This window comes from Choloepus didactylus, chromosome 5 (assembly GCF_015220235.1).
Source record: "Choloepus didactylus isolate mChoDid1 chromosome 5, mChoDid1.pri, whole genome shotgun sequence".
In the NCBI taxonomy this organism is placed as follows: Eukaryota; Metazoa; Chordata; class Mammalia; order Pilosa; family Megalonychidae; genus Choloepus; species Choloepus didactylus.
The window spans coordinates 27951622-27969522 of record NC_051311.1 but is presented as its reverse complement, the minus strand read 5'-3'; the positions used below and the strand labels follow the sequence as shown (position 1 = coordinate 27969522).

Below are 17901 nucleotides of genomic sequence, written 5' to 3'. Positions count from 1 at the left end.
ATTACTCTGGTAGTGTTAAAACTGTGTTGTTGTAGATATGGTGAAAGAGTATCATTTTACTGTGACACATATATTGAGTACCAGAAATATGTGAAGCAGTATGAAGCAGGAATACCAAAGAAGAATAAGCTATTATTCTATCTTCAAAAAGCTTACACTCATCAGGGAGACCAACACACATATGTTAGTAGCAAACAATATCAGGAGGTCTGTAATTAAGTGACAGATGGTACAAAGCACAGTGAACAACTGTGGGAGTTTGTAAGACAAGTGTTAGTTTAGGATGGCCATGGAGAAGGTGAGTCTTGAACCAGGTCTTGCAAATGGAGTACAGTTTAGACAGGAGGAGGTTAAATGCATGTATTATTTACCTGTTGCTCCGTAACAAATTACCTTTAACCCGTGCCTTAACACAACAATAAACCTTTTTTTTTCTCTCACAGTTTCTGTGGGTCAGGAAATTTGGGAATGACTTGGCTGGCAGTTCTGGCTTGGGGTCTTTCATTAGCTTGTGGTCAGTATGTTAGCTGGAGCTGCAGTCATCTGAAGGCTTGACAGGGGCCAAAGGGTCCACTTCCAAGATGGCTCACCCACATGGCTGGTTGGGTGGTGCTGGCTGTTGACAGGAGTCCATAGTTCCTCTTCATGTGGACCTCTCCCAAGTAGTTTGATTATCTTCATGACCTGGCAGTTGGTTTCTCCTAGAGTGAACCGAGAAAGAAAGCCAGGTGGAAGCTCTTCATTTTATGACCTAGTCTCACAAGTCACATAGCATCCTTCTACCACATTCTCTTCATTAGAAGTGAGTCATTAAGTCTGGCCCACATTCATGGGAAGGGAATTAGGCTTGGCTTTTGAAGGGAGGAATGTTGAAGAATCAGTGGATGTATTTTAAGACCGCTACTTCTTTTAATATTCTCCTTAAATTCTTAGAACAATTTTTGATAACTGATGAGTTTCCTTGATTCAGTCCTTTGACTGGTGTTCTAGTTTGCTAATGCTGCCAGAATGCAAAACACCAGAGATGGATTGGCTTTTATAAAAGGGGGTTTATTTGGTTACACAATTACACTCTTAAGGTCATAAAGTGCCCCACGTAACACAGCAGCAATCAGGTACCTTCACTGGAGGATGGCCAATGGTGTCCGGAAAACCTCTGTTAGCTGGGAAGGCACGTGGCTGGCGTCTGCTCCAAAGTTCTGGTTTCAAAATGGCTTTCTCCCAGGACTTCCTTTCTAGGCTGCAGTTCCTCAAAAATGTCACTCTTAGTTGCACTTGGGGTATTTGTCCTTTCTTAGCTTCTCCGGAGCAAGAGTCTGCTTTCAACGGCCGTCTTCAATATGTCTCTCATCTGCAGCTCCTGTGCTTTCTTCAAAGTGTCCCTCTTGGCTGTAGCTCCTCTTCAAAATGTCACTCTCAGCTGCACTGAGTTCCCTGTTTGTCAGCTCATCTATATAGCTTCAGTGATTGAATTTAGACCCACCCTGAATGGGTGGGGTTACACCTCCTTGGAAATTATCCAATCAGAGTTATCACCCACAGTTGGGTGGGGCACATCTCCATGGAAACACTCAAAGAATTCCAATCTAATCAGCACTAAAACGTCTGCCCCACAAGATTGCATCAAAGAACATGGTTTTCTCTGGGGGACATAATACATTCAAACCAGCACAACTGGTATTCATTACTTGTATTTTTTCATGACTAATGTTTATGAAGTGCTGTTATATGCTAAACAATGCTAGATGCCTGAGGATTAAGAGAGGTTTAAAATTAGAGTGTAGCTGAAGAGATATGATTTATACTTGAAAAAGATAGGTTATCAAGCCAGGAAACAAATATTTATTTACCCAATAGATAACAACAGATGTTGGAGGGGTCAAAGTGTAAGTTCATGGAAGGCAGAGATTTGTTTTCAGTTTTGTTTATTGCTATAGTTGAAACATTTGGAACAATATTTGGCATTTGTTAGGAGCTTAATGTCTGTTGGTTGAATGAATGCAGGTGTTCTTATAGGATGAAGAGATCATTGTAGCCTGTTGGGATGCCCCATTCATAGAGGCATACAGACAGGCTTGTTATGGAGGATTGGTGGGGAAGGACAAGTTCTGGGCTCTGGTGAGTCAGGATTGAATACTGACTGCCTCTTTTTCAGTAAGTGACCATTCATTTCATAGATATTTATTTAATTCCTATTATGTACAATGTGCAAGACTTAGGATAAAAGTCAATTTGCTTCTCTTTTTCTGTTTCTTCATTTGTAAAATGAAGATAACGTACTCACCTTGTAGGGTTACGAGGATTAGATGATGTATTTGACTCAGTGTAGCATCTGGCAAGTGATAGATGCTAAATATAGTATCAATCTATCCATCTATCCATCCCTCCATCCCAGTTTCTATCACTATATTACAAACCATGTCAAACTTCATGGTTGTAAAACAGCCATTTTATTCTACTCACATATTCTGTGGATCAGGAATTTGAAAATTAACTACAGGGATGGCTTAGTTCTACTCCATGGTATCCAGGACCTCGGCTGAGAAGTTTGGGAGGGTTGCCTTAACACCTGGAGCTAACATTATTTGAAATCTTGTTCTGTCCCTTATCTGACGATTGATGCTGGCTGTTAGCTGGGACCTGTGCTGGGGCTCTCTGTTGGAATATGTACATGTGGCCTCTCCATGTTGCTGCTGTTGCTTCCTCACAGCATGGTGGCTGAGTTCCTGAGCGAACAGCCCAAAGGAAACCAGGTGGAAGCCATATTGCCTTGGAAGTCATATAGCACCATTTCTGCCGTAATACAAGGCATCCAAATTGAAGGGGAAGGAATATAAACTCCAGCTCACTATGGGAGAAGTGTAAGAGTCACATGGTGAGACTAGCATTTAGGATGAAGGATATTGTTATGGTCATTTTTGGAAAATATGTGCTACAACATAGTTTAAACTATTTTATTTGTCCTTGATCTTTTGTCCAGACTACTATTATAACTTGTTTTCTCTTCTGTTTTTGTAATATTTAATAGTTTTTGAAGAAGCCAAAGGAATACATTCTGGAATCCCTTTGGGTAATTTTAGAATAGTGAATGTTTTTTAAAATCTGTATTTCAGTTTACTTTTATTTTAGTAGCTAGACAAGTATTTTCTTGCATATCAAAAATTGCCAGTGTTTTAAGTGGCCTAGTGAAAAAGCAGCTCACTAGAGCAAACAAAAATTAGTTAATTTAAACTCTTTAAAAATTTTAACTTTAGAATTTTCTTTTCAGAGAAGAACAAAAGATGATACTTGGAAAACAGAGGACCTCAGAAAACACCTTTGGGTAATATATTTTAAGGATTTAAATAGGAATCCATTTGGAACCTCTATGGTTTTCTTTGACATTTTAACTAATTCTTATTGCTGTACCACTTTGATTGCACATGGCTCATTTATGAGGAATTTTTGATTCAAAGATAAAGCCACTGTAGTTAATATACCTTAGAAATGTAGTTTAATAGTGTAAAATTATGGGATCAGATGTGTCCAGTTTCTTAAGGTGGTTGGTGATCTCAGACCAGCCCTACATTCCCACCAGCTCAGTTGGGTTTCCGTCATGGTTCAGGAATGTCCCAGCTGCTGCTTGGGACTTGTGTGATTCTTGACTGAGTGTGTGCAGCAGTGGGGCATAGTGAGAGCGTAGAGAGGGAAGGTAGACAGATTGAGGTTGAGTCCTTCTGCTACTAGATTTTGCATTGAGAATTTTATATGTAGGATCTCTTTGAGTAGGACCCAAGAGCTTAACATCCTAGTGACTATAAATCCAAGCTTCAATATCCCTTTCTTTTTCTTTCTAATCAATGTAGTATTTTAAATGTGTTTCACCAGTAAAGGTGAATGTCAATAATACAAGGGGCTTCAGTAGCCAGTCATTTAGGAAGTCAAGTATGACTACAAATACTTTACAGTTCTAAGAATATTAATTCAGACATCATCCATCTTGTTAAACCTGGAAAGAAGTTGAATCCACTGTGTTTTTTAAGATCCTTTAAATGAGTATGATATTCACATTCTGTTATTAAAAGTCCACTGTAAATTCTGCTTTCTTAGTGAAGAAGTAATCCTTTTCTCTTTATTTGTTTTAGGTTGCACAATCAGATGGTCCGAAAGAAGATAAGAAACATAGAGAAAAGAAACTGCATAAGGAATCAGAAATTGACTTACTTGAATACAGAGAACATAAATATAAGTATCAAGAGAGAGACACAAAATATAAAGAACGGACAGATGAAAGAGATATTCATATATCTAAGGAGAGTCTTCGAGGGGAGAAAGACAGAGAAAAGCAAAGGGAAAGAAAAAAAGAAACAAAAGATCGAGAAAGAGAAAAATTTAAAGAGAAATACCGAGAACACGATACAGAAAAGTCTCACAGTAGAGGAAAAGACAGAGAAAAAGAGAAAGAAAGAAAAGCTAGGAAAGAAGAACTTAGGCAGACCACTGCCTATCATAACCTCCTGGGACGTGAAGTACGTGAAAAGCAACTTTTAGAAAGAGTAGAAAGGAAGATTCGTTCAGGTATATTGTTTTGTTTTACTGGATATATCTAAATTATTCTCTTAAATTTATATTTGTTCCTTGAGGGTTTGTTTTAGATATAGTTCAAAAACGTGTTCCATATTCTCTCTTAAGATACATGATCACTTGATCATGGTGTATAATTCTTTTAATGTGCTATTGGATTCAATTTGCAAGTATTTTGTTAAGGATTTTTGCATCTATATTCATTGGAGAGAATGGTCCTTAATTTTCTTTCTGTGTGGTATCTTTATCTGGCTTTGGTATTAGGGTGATGTTGGCTTCATAGAGTGAATTAGGTGGTGTTCCTTCCTCTTCAACTTTTTGGAAGCATTTGAGCAGGATTGGTATTAATTCTTCTTGGAATGATTGGTCGAATTCACCTGTGAAGCCATCTTGTCCTGGGCTTTTCTTTGTTGGGGGTTTTTGATGACTGATTCAATCTCTCATTGTGGCTGGTTTGTTGAGGTCTTCTATTTCTTCTCAAGTCAAAGTAGGTTGTTCATGTGTTTCCAGGAAATTGCCCATTTCATCTAGGTTGTTTAATTTGTTGGCCTATAGTTGTTCACAGTATCCTCTTATGATTTTTTTTTTCATTCTGTGGGGTCAGTATTAGTGTTCCCCCTCTCATTTCTGATTTTAGTTATTTGCGTATTCTCTCTTTTCTTTGTGAGTCTAGCTAAGGGTTTGTCAATTATATTGATCTTCTTAAAGAACCAACTTTTGTTTTTTTTTGATTCTCTCTTGTTTTTCTGTTCTCAATTTCATTTATTTCTGTTCTAATCTTTGTTATTTCTTTTCTTCTTCTCTCTCTGGGATTAGTCTTACGTTCTTTTTTCTAGTTCTTCCAGGTGTACAATTAGGTCTTTGATTTTAGCTCTTTCTTCTTTTTTAATACAGGTGTTTGGGCTATAAATTTCCCTGTCAGCACTGCTTCCATTGCATCCCATCAGTTGTTTTTTTAGTTAAATTCCATTTTATTGAGATATGATGGCATACAATCATCTATGGAGTACAGTCATCTGTTCACAGTACCATCATGTAGTTATGCATTCATCACCCCAATCTATTTTTTAACATTTTCCTTACACCAGAAAGAATAAGAATAAGAATAAGAATAAAGAATAAAAGTAAAAAAGAACACCCAAATCATCCCCCCTTCCCACCCTATTTTTCATTTAGTTTTCGTCCCCATTTTTCGACTCATCCAGCCATATACTGGATAAAGGGGGTGTGATCCACAAGGTTTTCACAGTCACACTGTCACCCCTTGTAAGCTACATTGTTATACAGTTATCTTCAAGAGTTAAGGCTACTGGGTTGGAGTTTGATGGTTTAAGGTATTTACTTCTAGCTATTCCAATACATTAAAACCTAAAAAGTGTTACCTATATAGTGCGTAAGAATGTCTATCAGAGTGACCTCTTGACTCTATTTGAAATCTCTCAGCCACTGAAGCTTTACTTCCTTACATTTACCATCCCCCTTTTGGTCAAGAAGGTGTTCTCAATCCCATGAAGCCGGGTCCAGATTCATCCCTGGGAGTCATATGCTGCGTTGCCAGGGAGATTTACATCCCTGGGAGTCAGATCCCACATAGGAGGGAGAGCGGTGAGTTCACCTGCCTAAGTGGCTTAGTTAGAGAGAGAGGGCCACATCTAAGCAACAAGGAGGTACTCAGGGGGAGACTCTTAGGCACAATTATATGCAGGTTTAGCCTCTCCTTTGCAGTAACAAGATTCATAAGGGCAAGTCCCAGACAGAGTGCTCAGCATACCAAACCACCAGTCCTCAATGTTTGTGAGAACATCAGCAACAATCCAGGTGAGGAAGTCCAGCACTTCCGCATTTCCCCCCAGCTCCTCAGGGGGTACCTGCATATATATTTTTATTCTCCACCCAAATTACTTTGGGATGTGTTGCTATTTTACTCTGACCTATTCAAACCTACCATATCTCACTTCCTATTCAAAGTTCCATGTAATTGTAGTGTTTGAACAAATTGACTGCAGAAGTTATACTGTTTAGAAAATATAGATCCTACATCAAATAAACATCTCTTCCCTTGGTCTCATGTGGAAGTTGAATTTTTAACACACAATCAGTTTCATCCTTTACCCTTTGGCCCAATTTGCCCTAGTCCTTACCAGATCTGCTTCATTTGTATCTCTAATTGAAGTGTGGGCTCTTTTTCAGCTTTTTTTTTTTTTTTTTTTTAACAGTTGCTGTATGTGTTAATACTGACATTCATATCTGCCGAGCCCTAGCTCTGAGTTTTAAGTGTTATGTAGATACCCAATGTTCCAGAGACCAATCAGGTTATACACAAAGGGATCAGCATCTCAGAGTTTGGAGATAGCTATTACAATTCGGGAATAGATTTGACTGCTGTAAGACTTATAATCAAGGGACCATTACAATAATCGTTTCCTGTTAGGTTGTGCTCTAAGATTCAATTCTGAGTTTACACATTGTAGTTAGTCCATATTGGTGAAGCATTATAGTGTTTGCGTTCGTTTCTGGCATATTACACTCAAAATGCTGTCTATAGGATCCGTTCACCTCATTGCGTGTCTCACAGCTTCACTCCTTCTGGTAGTTGCTCAATATTCCATTGTATGCATACACCACAGTTCACCATTCTGTTCCTCAGTGTATGTACCCTTAGGCCACTTCCACCCTTTGCAAATCATGAATACTGCCTCCATAAACTCCAGTGTGAAAATGTCCATTCATGTCTCTGCTCTCAGATCTTCCAAGTACATACCCCATAATGAGGTTGCAGGACCTTATGGCCCCCACATACTTAGTTTCTTGTGGAACGACCAAACTGACCTCCAGAAGGGCTACACCATTCTGCCTCCTCATAAACAGCAAATAGGTATATCCCTCTTTCCATGTTTTCTCCAGCACTTTTACCCCATTTATATTTTTTTTCCTGTAATTTTATAGAGATATATTCACATACCATACAATTATCCACAGTGTACAGTCAGTTGTTCATGGTATCATCATACAGTTGTACATTTATCACCACAGTCAGCACTTGAACACATTGATACTATGAAAAAGTGTTTTTTTTTGGCAAATAATAAAAAAGATAATAAAAAGTCATACAATACAATATAATAGTAAGGATAGAAAATGACACCACTATCAAGAATCCCATATCCCTCCCTTATATCCCCCTGTCATACACATTTAACTTTGCTATATTGCCTTTGTTACATTTACTGGAAGCATGTTACAATGTTACTGTTGACCGTAGACTCCAGTATGCTTTGATTGTGTTTTTTCCCAAATACCATCCCTTTTTCAACACTCTGCATGGTTGACATTAATTTGTTCTCCCCCTTGTGAAAACATTTTTATATTTGTACATTTAGTAACAGTCATTGGCCACTCCAGTTTTTGCCAAGTTATACAGCCCCAGTCTTTATCTTCTATCTTAACCTCTGGTGTCATACATTCCCCTTTCCCACCTCTTTCAGCTTTACTCACAGACATCTTTGTTCAGTGTACTTAGAATATTGTGTTACCATCACACAGTATTATGCTATTTATTTCTGGATTTATACATTCAATCCTGCTGAACATTCCGTGGTCCTTCAACATCAAATGCCCAGTCTCTACCCTCTTTCTATCTCCTGGTAGCCTGTGGTATCAGCTTTTAACTCTCACAGTTTGCTCATTAATGTTAGTTCATGTTAGTGAGACCATACAGTATTTGTCCTTTTGTTTCTGGCTAACTTCACTCAACGTAATGTCCTCAAGGTTCATCCACGTTATTATATTTTCCATGTCTTTGTTCCATCATGTGTATATGCCACAGTTTGTTTATCCACACATCCCATAAGTTTTGATATGTTGTGTTCTCCTTTTCATTTGTCTTGAGATATTTACTGATTTCTCTTGCAATTTCTTCTTTGTTTAAGAGTGTGTTGTTTAACCTCCATAAATTTGTGAATTCTCCTGTTATTGACTTCCAGTTTCATTCCATTATGAACAGCCAAAGTGCTTGTATAATTTCAATCTTTTAAAATTTATTGAGACTTGTTTTGTGACACAACGTATAGTCTATCCTGGAGAATGATCTATGAGCTCTTCAGAAGAATGTATATCCTGATGTTTTGGGGTATAATGTTTTGTATATGTCTTTTGGGTCTAGATCATTTATAATATTATTCAAGTTCTCTATATCTTTATTGATCCTCTGTCTAGATGTTCTGCCTATTGATGAGTGGGGTGTAGTGAAGTCTCCAACTATTATTTTAGAGACGTCTATTTCGCCCTTCAGTTTTGCCAGTGTTTGCCTCATGTATTGTGGGGCACCCTGGTTAGGTGCATAAATATTTATAGTTGTTCTTTCTTATTAGTGGATTATAATTTTTGCATTTAAAGTCTATTTTGTCTGTTTTAGTATAGCTACCCAGCTCTTTTTTGGTTACTCTGTGGAATATCTTTTTCCAGCCTTTCACTTTCAACCTATTTGTGCCCTTGGGTCTAAGGTGAGTCTCTGCAGACAGCGTATAGATGTATCTTACTTCTTTTTAATCCGTTTTCCCAATCTGTGTCTTTTGATTGGGAAGTCTACTAATCCATTAACATTCAATGTTATTACTGTAAAGGCTGTACTTACTTTAACCATTTTATTCTTTGGCTTTTATATGTTATAATCTTACTTTCGTCTCTCTTTTTACCCTTTTAGTTACCCTGTCTGATAATCTTTATGTCTATACTCTCCTCCAAGCCTCTCTCTTCTGTCTTTTCTTTTCAGCCTGCAGAACTCCCTTTTGCATTTCTTATAGGGTGAGTCTCTTGTTAACCAACTATCAGCTTCTGTTTTTATTTGTGACTATTTTGAATTCTCCCTTATTTTTGAAGGACAGTTTTGCTGGAAAAGAATTCTTGGCTGGCAGGTTTTCTCTTTCAGTATCTTATGTCATACCACTGCCTTCTCCTCTCCATGGTTTCTGATGAGAAACCAGCACTTAGTATTATTGAGCATCCCTTGTTTGTGATGGATTGCTTTTCTCTTGCTGGTTTCAGAATTTTTTCTTTATCTTTGGCAGTTGACAGCCTGATTCGTGTGTGTCTTAGAGTAGGTCCATTTGGATTTATTCTGTTTGGAATATGTTGTGCTTCTTGGATATGTATATTTGTGTCTTTCATAAGAGTTTGGAAGTTTTGCGCCAATATTTTCTCAGTTATTCTTTTGCTCCTTTCACTTTCTCCTTCTGGAGCACCTATGATGTGTATGTTTGTGCATTTTATGCTGTCTGTCATTCAAATCCCTGAGACCTTGCTCTATTTTTTCCATTTTTTTCTCCTTCTGTTCTTCTATTTTTATAAGATTTTGGATGTTCTTTCTTCTGATTTGCTAACCCTTTCTTCTGCCTGTTCATATCTGCTGTTATATGCCTCTTATGTATTTTTTTTTAACTTTTTTTTAAATCAACTGTATAAAAAATAAAAAAAATTAAAAAAACATACAATGAAAGAACATTTCAAAGAGACCATAACAAGGGAGTAAGAAAAAGACAACTAACCTAAGATAACTACTTTACTTCCAACATGTTCCTACTCTACCCCAAGAAAGTAACCTAATATAGCAACATTTCTGTGAACTTGTTCCTGCTATACCCATCAGGAATTAGCAGACCATAGTCATTCCTGGGCATTCCCAGAACGTTAAATTTACCCACAATAGCTTATCTGTTCTTATTGGATTATCGTTCCCCCTTCCTTAATTGCTCTCTATCACTAGTTCCCCTACATTCTACATTATAAACCATTTGTTTTACATTTTTCAATGTTCACATTAGTGGTAGCATATAATATTTCTCTTTTTGTGCCTGTCTTATTTCGCTCTGCATTATATCTTCAAGGTTCATCCATGTTGTCATATGTTTCACGACATCGTTCCTTCTTACAGCCATGTAGTATTCCATAGTGTGTATATACCACATTTTATTTATCCACTCATCTGTTGAAGGACATTTGGGTTGTTTCCATCTCTTGGCAATTGTGAATAACACTGCTATGAACATTAGCATGCAGATATCTGTTCATGTCACTGCTTTCCGATCTTCCGGGTATATACTGAGAAGTGCAATCGCTGGATCAAAGGGTAACTCTATTATCTAGTTTTCTAAGGAACTGCCAGACTGACTTCCAGAGTGGTTGAACCTTTATACAGTCCCACCAACAATGAATAAGAGTTCCAATTTCTCCACATCCCCTCCAGCATTTGTAGTTTCCTGTTTGTTTAATGGCAGCCATTCTAATTGGTGTGAGATGGTATCTCATTGTGGTCTTAATTTCCATCTCTCTAATAGCTAGTGAAGCTGAACATTTTTTCTTGTGTTTCTTGGCTATTTGTATTTCCTTTTCAGAGAACTGTCTTTTCATATCTTTTGCCCATTTTATAATTGGGCTGTCTGAACTATCGTCATTGAGTTGTAGGATTTCTTTATATATGCAAGATATCAGTCTTTTGTCAGATACATGGTTTCCAAAAATTTTTTCCCATTGAGTTGGCTTCCTCTTTACCTTTTTGACAAATTCCTTGGAGGTACAGAAACTTCTAAGCTTGCAAAGTTCCCATTTATCTATTTTTTTCTTTTGTTGCTTGTGCTTTGGGTGTAAAGTCTAGGAAGCGGCTGCCTAATACAAGGTCTTGAAGATATTTCCCTACATTATCTTCTAGGAGTTTTATGGTACTTTCTTTTATATTGAGATCTTTGATCCATTTTGAGTTAATTTTTGTGTTGGGTGTGAGATAGGGGTCCTCTTTCATTCTTTTGGATATAGATACCCTACTCTCCCAGCCCCATTTGTTGAAAAGACCATTATGACCCAGTTCAGTGACTTTGGGGGCCTTATCAAAGATCAATTGGCCATAGATCTGGGGATCTATCTCCAAATTCTCAATTCGATTCCGTTGATCAATATGTCTATCTTTGTGCCAGTACCATGCTGTTCTGACAATTGTGGCTTTATAATAAGCTTCAAAGTCAGGAAGTGTAAGTCCCCCCACTTCGTTTTTCTTTTTTAGAGTGTCTTTAGCAATTCGAGGCATCTTCCCTTTCCAAATAAATTCGATTACTAGCTTTTCCAAGTCTGCAAAGTAGGTTATTGGAATTTTGATTGGAATTGCATTGAATCTGCAGATGAATTTGGGTAGAATTGACATCTTAATGACATTTAGCCTTCCTATCCATGAACATGGTGTATTTTTCCTTCTTTTAAGGTCCCCTTCTATTTCTTTTAGTAGAGTTACGTAGTTTTCCTTATATAGGTCTTTTACATCTTTGGTTAAGTTTATTCCTAGGTACTTGATTTTTTTAGTTGCTATTGAAAATGGTATCTTTTTCTCAAGTGTCTCTTCAGTTTGTTCATTTCTAGCATCTAGAAACATTACTGACTTATGTGCATTAATCTTGTATCCCCTACTTTGCTAAATTTGTTTATTAGCTCTAGTAGCTGTATCGTCGATTTCTCAGGGTTTTACAGATATAAGATCATATCATCCGCAAACAATGACAGTTTTACTTCTTCCTTTCCAATTTGAATGCCTTTTATTTCTTTGTCTTGCCGGATTGCCCTCTTATGTATTTTTAATCTCATCTATTGTACATTCATTCCCATATGTTCTGTTATTTTTCTTTGCATGTTTTCAAATTCTTCTTTATGTTCACCCATTGTCTTCTTAATATCCTTTATCTCTTTGGCCGTACTTTCCTTCATCTCTTTGAATTGATTTAGGAGATTTGTTTGAACATCTTTGATAAATTATCCCAAGTTCTGTGTATCTTCTGACTTTTTACTTTGTTCCTTTGAGTGGGCCATATCTTCCTATTTCTAGTATGGCTTGTAATTTTTTGCTGATGTCTAGACATCTGCTTATCTTGATGTGTTTGCTCTGATGGTCAATTTCTCTCTCTTGCCTAGGGTTTTATTGTTGATTGTCTTTGTGTGAAGGCTCTTCTTTGACACTTGGTTCAACGTATTCTAGATCTTTAGAATTACCCATGTTCAACTGATCAAAATAGGTCTGGGGACCCGTGAGAGGGCCTAGACCAGTTCCAAAAGGCCCCAGTGAGAAAGGAAGGATGCCAAAACCTTTTTTTTTTTTTTAAACCTCCCCTAACCTGTAATTTCCTGGCCTGCCTGGCAGATGGTGCTCTTCTTCAACACTTTCTCTACAGCACTGAGGAGGGAGTACATTTATTCAGTCTCTACCAGTTGGTCCTGAAATGATGGACGTAGGGATCCCTGCCCAGATAGGCTAGAAGTGCCATTCATAGCCAGAACCCAGCAGTCCAAACTTGCTGATCAGAAGCCATGCTCAGCACTCAACCACACTCCTTACCTGTTCCTGGGGAGGAAGACCTTCATACTCCTGTCCGTCTGCTGTAGCCAGCCACCCACTGTATGAAATGCAAGGCTTGAGGATTAGGAATGGGCACCAGCCATGGCCTTGGGAGCGATTCGCTCACAGTTTTTGCTTTAGTTTCTCAGTCTCCCCATCCTGCTGTTACCTGTATGCTGTTTAGTGGTCCCCTGGTCTCTGGAGCCCTAGATGGTTGATTCAGGCAGTTTCTGCCTGTCCACTAGCTGCTTTTGTAGAAGGAATGTCCTGTCGCTCCCTACTCCACCATCTTTCTGGAAGCTCCTCTTCATTTATTTTTAAACTTTCTTGTTTAATAATAGAGGCAGTTTAGGCTGTGATATCTCCTTTGCCTTTATTTGGATTCCTCCAATTTTTTTTCACTGATGCCCTTTTTCTTTTCCATGACCCAGTCCAGGATACTATTGCATTTTATTTGTCATGTCTTCTTCTTCTTTTTTTTTTTTTTTTTGTTTGTTCTTTTTTTCTTTTTTCATATTGTTTTTTTAATCTTCATTTTATTGAGATATATTCACATACCATGCAGTCATACAAAACAAATCATACATTCGATTGTTCATAGTACCATTACATAGTTGTACATTCATCACCTAAATCAATCCCTGACACCTTCATTAGCACCCACACAAACAGTAACAAGAATAATAATTAAAGTGAAAAAGAACAATTGAAGTAAAAAAGAACACTGGGTACCTTTGTCTGTTTGTTTCCTTCCCCTATTTTTCTACTCATCCATCCATAAACTAGACAAAGTGGAGTGTGGTCCTTATGGCTTTCCCAATCCCATTGTCACCCCTCATAAGCTACATTTTTATACAACTGTCTTCCAGATTCATGGGTTCTGGGTTGTAGTTTGATAGTTTCAGGTATCCACCACCAGCTACCCCAATTCTTTAGAACCTAAAAAGGGTTGTCTAAATTGTGCGTAAGAGTGCCCACCAGAGTGACCTCTCGGCTCCTTTTGGAATCTCTCTGCCACTGAAGCTTATTTCATTTCCTTTCACATCCCCCTTTTGGTCAAGAAGATGTTCTCCGTCCCACGATGCCAGGTCTACATTCCTCCCCGGGAGTCATATTCCACGTTGCCAGGGAGATTCACTCCCCTGGGTGTCTGATTCCATGTAGTGGGGGGGAGGGCAGTTCTTTCACTTTTCAAGTTGGCTTAGCTAGAGAGAGAGGGCCACATCTGAGCAACAAAGAGGCATTTGGGAGGAGGCTCTTAGGCACAACCATAGGGAGGCCTAGCCTCTCCTTTGCAGCAACCGTCTTCCCAAGGGTAAAACCTATGGTAGAGGGCTCAACCCATCAAACCTGTCATGTCTTCTTAATGTTCTCCAATCTCGGACAGTTTCTCAGTCTTTTCTTGCATAATATTGATTCTTTTCTTGAAGAGCATTGGTCAGGTGTTTTGTAGACTGTCTCTCAATTTGGGTTCATCTGATATTCTCTCATGAATAGACTGAAGTTATGTGTTTTGGGGAAGAATACCACAGAGGTGATGTGCCTTTCTCATTGTATCATACAAGGAATACACGATGTCACTCTGACTTATCGCTGGTGATATCATCCTTGATAATTTCGTCAAGGTAGCGTCTGCTGTGTTTCCCCACTGTGAAGTTACTGATTTCTCCTTTCCACACTCTGTTAGAAGACAGCCACTAAGTCTAGCCCACCTTAACGAGGAGGGTGATTAAGATCCACCTCCTGGGTGGAGGAGTATCACAGAATTTGTGGGCATCTTGTTTATGATACAGGAATAAACACGTTTATATAGACAGATTAGTATACTTATTTGTATACATAGGTTAGTAGATATGTTTTGCTCTGTCTGCTGAGAGGGCGTAGAAACAGTGATACTCCAGTACCAGTGATCACCCTAGTGCCCAGGTCTTGGTTTCTAATACCGTTCTTCAATAATAGAAATCTAGTCTCCTTGGAGGAATGGCTGACTCCAGGGGAAGGAAAATACAAGATGAGCCTGGAATGTCTTATGTTGCCACAAAGTAAGGAAGTGCTAACAACAACAACAGCAGCAAAACAGGTTGAGGGAGATGTCAACAGACCCAAGAGTCAACTAGAAAGAGCTTCTGATAGCCAAAGTGAAACAATCTGAGCAAAAAATACTCAATTATTTCACTATCTTATATTAGTATTTGATATAACTCAAAGAATAAATATTCATGAGTCCATATTCCTATGAATAATTGAATAAAAATAAATGAGGGAGAAGGGACAACTGTTTCTTACAGAAGAATTTCAATTGGTTCATGTAGAATGTAGGAAATAGGAAGTCACCGTAGAACACCACAGTAATAATTGCTTCCACAGAATCCATTGAAGAATGCTAAACTTAGTGGGTGAAAATTTAAGGAAAAACAGGATATTTGCATAGCCTCAAAATATCTCCCCCCAAATATTTATTAGTTACTGTGCTGGTTTTAACATATGTTCATTATTTTTATAGAGATATTTATCAAAGTCTAAAATACAGGAAAGCACACATATCCTAAGTGCACAGCTCTTTGAATGATCACAAAGTGAGCTCACTCATGCAACTACCATCCTGGTCAAGAAATAAAACATTAATTGCACCCCAGAAGCACCCATCATTCCCCTGGCACCTAGACGCTATGCTATTCTAGCCCTCCTCCCCAAAGGTAACCATTATCCTGACTTCTAATACTATAGTTTAGTTCTGCTTGTTTCTGATCTTCATATAATGGAATCATATAATAAGTAGTTCTTTTATGTCTAGCTTCATTTATAATTCTTTTATGTCTAACTTCTTTTATTCAATATTATGTTTATGTGATTCCTTTATATTATTAAGTATAACAGTAGTACATTCATTTTCATTATATGTATCCCATTGTCTAAATATACCACAGTATATGTATCTTGCTGATGGCCGTTTGATTTGTTTGCAGATTTAATGTATTGCACATAAGGCTGCTATGAACATTACTATGCATGTTTTTCATTGCTCGTATGTATGCATTTCTGTTGGGTGTATACCTAGAGCTGGAGTTTCTGGGTTAGCTGGGTCACCACTAAATTAATTTTAACAGTAACTATTTAGTATTCAATGCTTCTTTTTTTGAATTGATATTCTTAGTTTTTATTTCTAATAAAATCTTTTTTTTTTTGCTCCCAGATCGCTCCTTTTTCATTGCTAACTTATCTTTTTTTTTCAATGAAGTATTGAAATGAATTGTACTGAAAAGACTAATTATACAGTTATACCCTTTAAAGTTCTTTCCTGTTTCCTTCACTATTTTTCACCTCTATGGTAATCTCCTTTGACCTTTCCTCTGCATTTTCCCCTAATCTGTAATACGTTGCCTTGCTCCAGGGCTCAGTTCTTGAACCATTTCACGACCTACCCTCATTCCCTTGGTGACCCAGTCTCATGGTCGTAAATACCCTTTATTTGCTGCTGGCTTCCAAGTTTTGAGCTCCATCTTTGAAGTCCAGATTGTATATCCCCTGCCTGACCTCTCAGTGATATCCCAGGCTCAATATATCCTTTGTTATTCCCTCTTCAAAACCTACTTTACTACAGCCTTACCCAGTTATTTAGGTAAAAAAGTCTTGGAATCACCCTTGCGTCTACTCATTCTCTTCCAACCTAGCTATTGGAAGAAAATCCACTTCTGATATTCAGGTATTCTGTTGGTTCTACCTTCAAAATATACCCAGAACCTGACTTCTTCCTACCACCCCCACTTCTTTTACTGTCTTTCTCCCACCACTAGAATGTGAGGTCTGTAGGGGGTTTCCTCCCCTGTTTTGATCTGTTCTGTATCCCCAAGCTCCTAGAAGAGTGATTGGTGCTCAGTGAATGTTTTTTGCATGAACGAATGAATTTTGTTTCCATGATCTCTGAGAGCTTGTTTTTGTTCCCACCTTTTAAAGTGTTATTATACTCTTAATTTTAAGTCTGATTACTTCTGTTTTCTCTGTGCAAATTCAAAAGTGAAACTTAAGATTTTTCGTTATTGTTAGGGGCTGTGGACATCATCCTTGATTCTTCTTTTTTTTTTTTCCTGGCCTATGGTGTTTATTTGCTATTTATGCTGTCAATTTGGTGGATTTAGAGATAATCACATCCAAGCTCTCCTCTAACAAGAGAAAAAAAGAAGAAAAGCACGCTATGGGGCTCTATCTATATTGACATAGATAGATAAAAGTATTATAATATATTGACTGAATCTCTGAAATAGGAAAATCCCAAACTACTACAGCTAGTCTTATACTGATATAGCACAAAGGCATTTTCTCATCTAAAAATCATATATGGTGAAAATATATAAAATGTGCAACTTCTACATTCTGTGGCTCCAACTAAACTTAAGCTGAAAATGGAGCCTCATATGGGGGTGGGATGTGGAGATTAGAGCTATCAAGTTTTTCTAATATTCATAGCAAAAGGGACCAATGTCGAGAACTTAGTTTCCTTGAGATAATGATTATCTTCTGGCTATGATAACATTCCTGAATACTCCCATGGATATGGAAAACAATGATTTCTAGTTTGTTGTTGGTTGATATTTAACTAATTTTCTGTGAATTTCATATCATATTGTATAGATCAATATTTGACCTCACTGATGTTTAATGACTTTTCTTTTTAGGGGAAATGTCAAGTTTGCTAAATTGATTTTATGTATCATTTGCAGACCATCCTAATTTTTTTTTATGAATGGCTTGGAAATATTCTGAATCTTTTAGTTTATGATGAAGATGTTTCTCAGTTTTACATATTAATTTACAACAAAATAATAATAAAACAATACAAAATATTGTGGTAAAAGGAGAAAAAAACACGTTTACCTTTCAGTACACTAAAACTAAATTCATACCAAGGTTGTATATAAAACAACTATACAATAATCTAAGCAAACCAGCTTTCCCACAAAGATTAGGAAACA

At 37.5% G+C, this 17901-nt stretch overlaps 1 protein-coding gene across 4 annotated transcripts in view; it reads left to right on the top strand.

Moving 5' to 3' along the window:
- The window catches only part of DYNC2I1 (dynein 2 intermediate chain 1), a 117565-nt gene that overhangs the window by 20273 nt on the left and 79391 nt on the right, over nt 1–17901 (top strand). For all 4 annotated transcript variants that reach the window (XR_005216909.1, XR_005216908.1, XM_037835708.1 and 1 more), the window contains exons 2-3: nt 3269–3322; nt 4125–4557. Coding sequence is in view for 2 of the 4 variants with exons in the window: in XM_037835708.1 (XP_037691636.1) it covers nt 3269–3322; nt 4125–4557 (487 nt within the window). In the remaining 2 variants the exon portion in view is untranslated. The remainder of the gene's footprint in view (nt 1–3268; nt 3323–4124; nt 4558–17901) is intronic.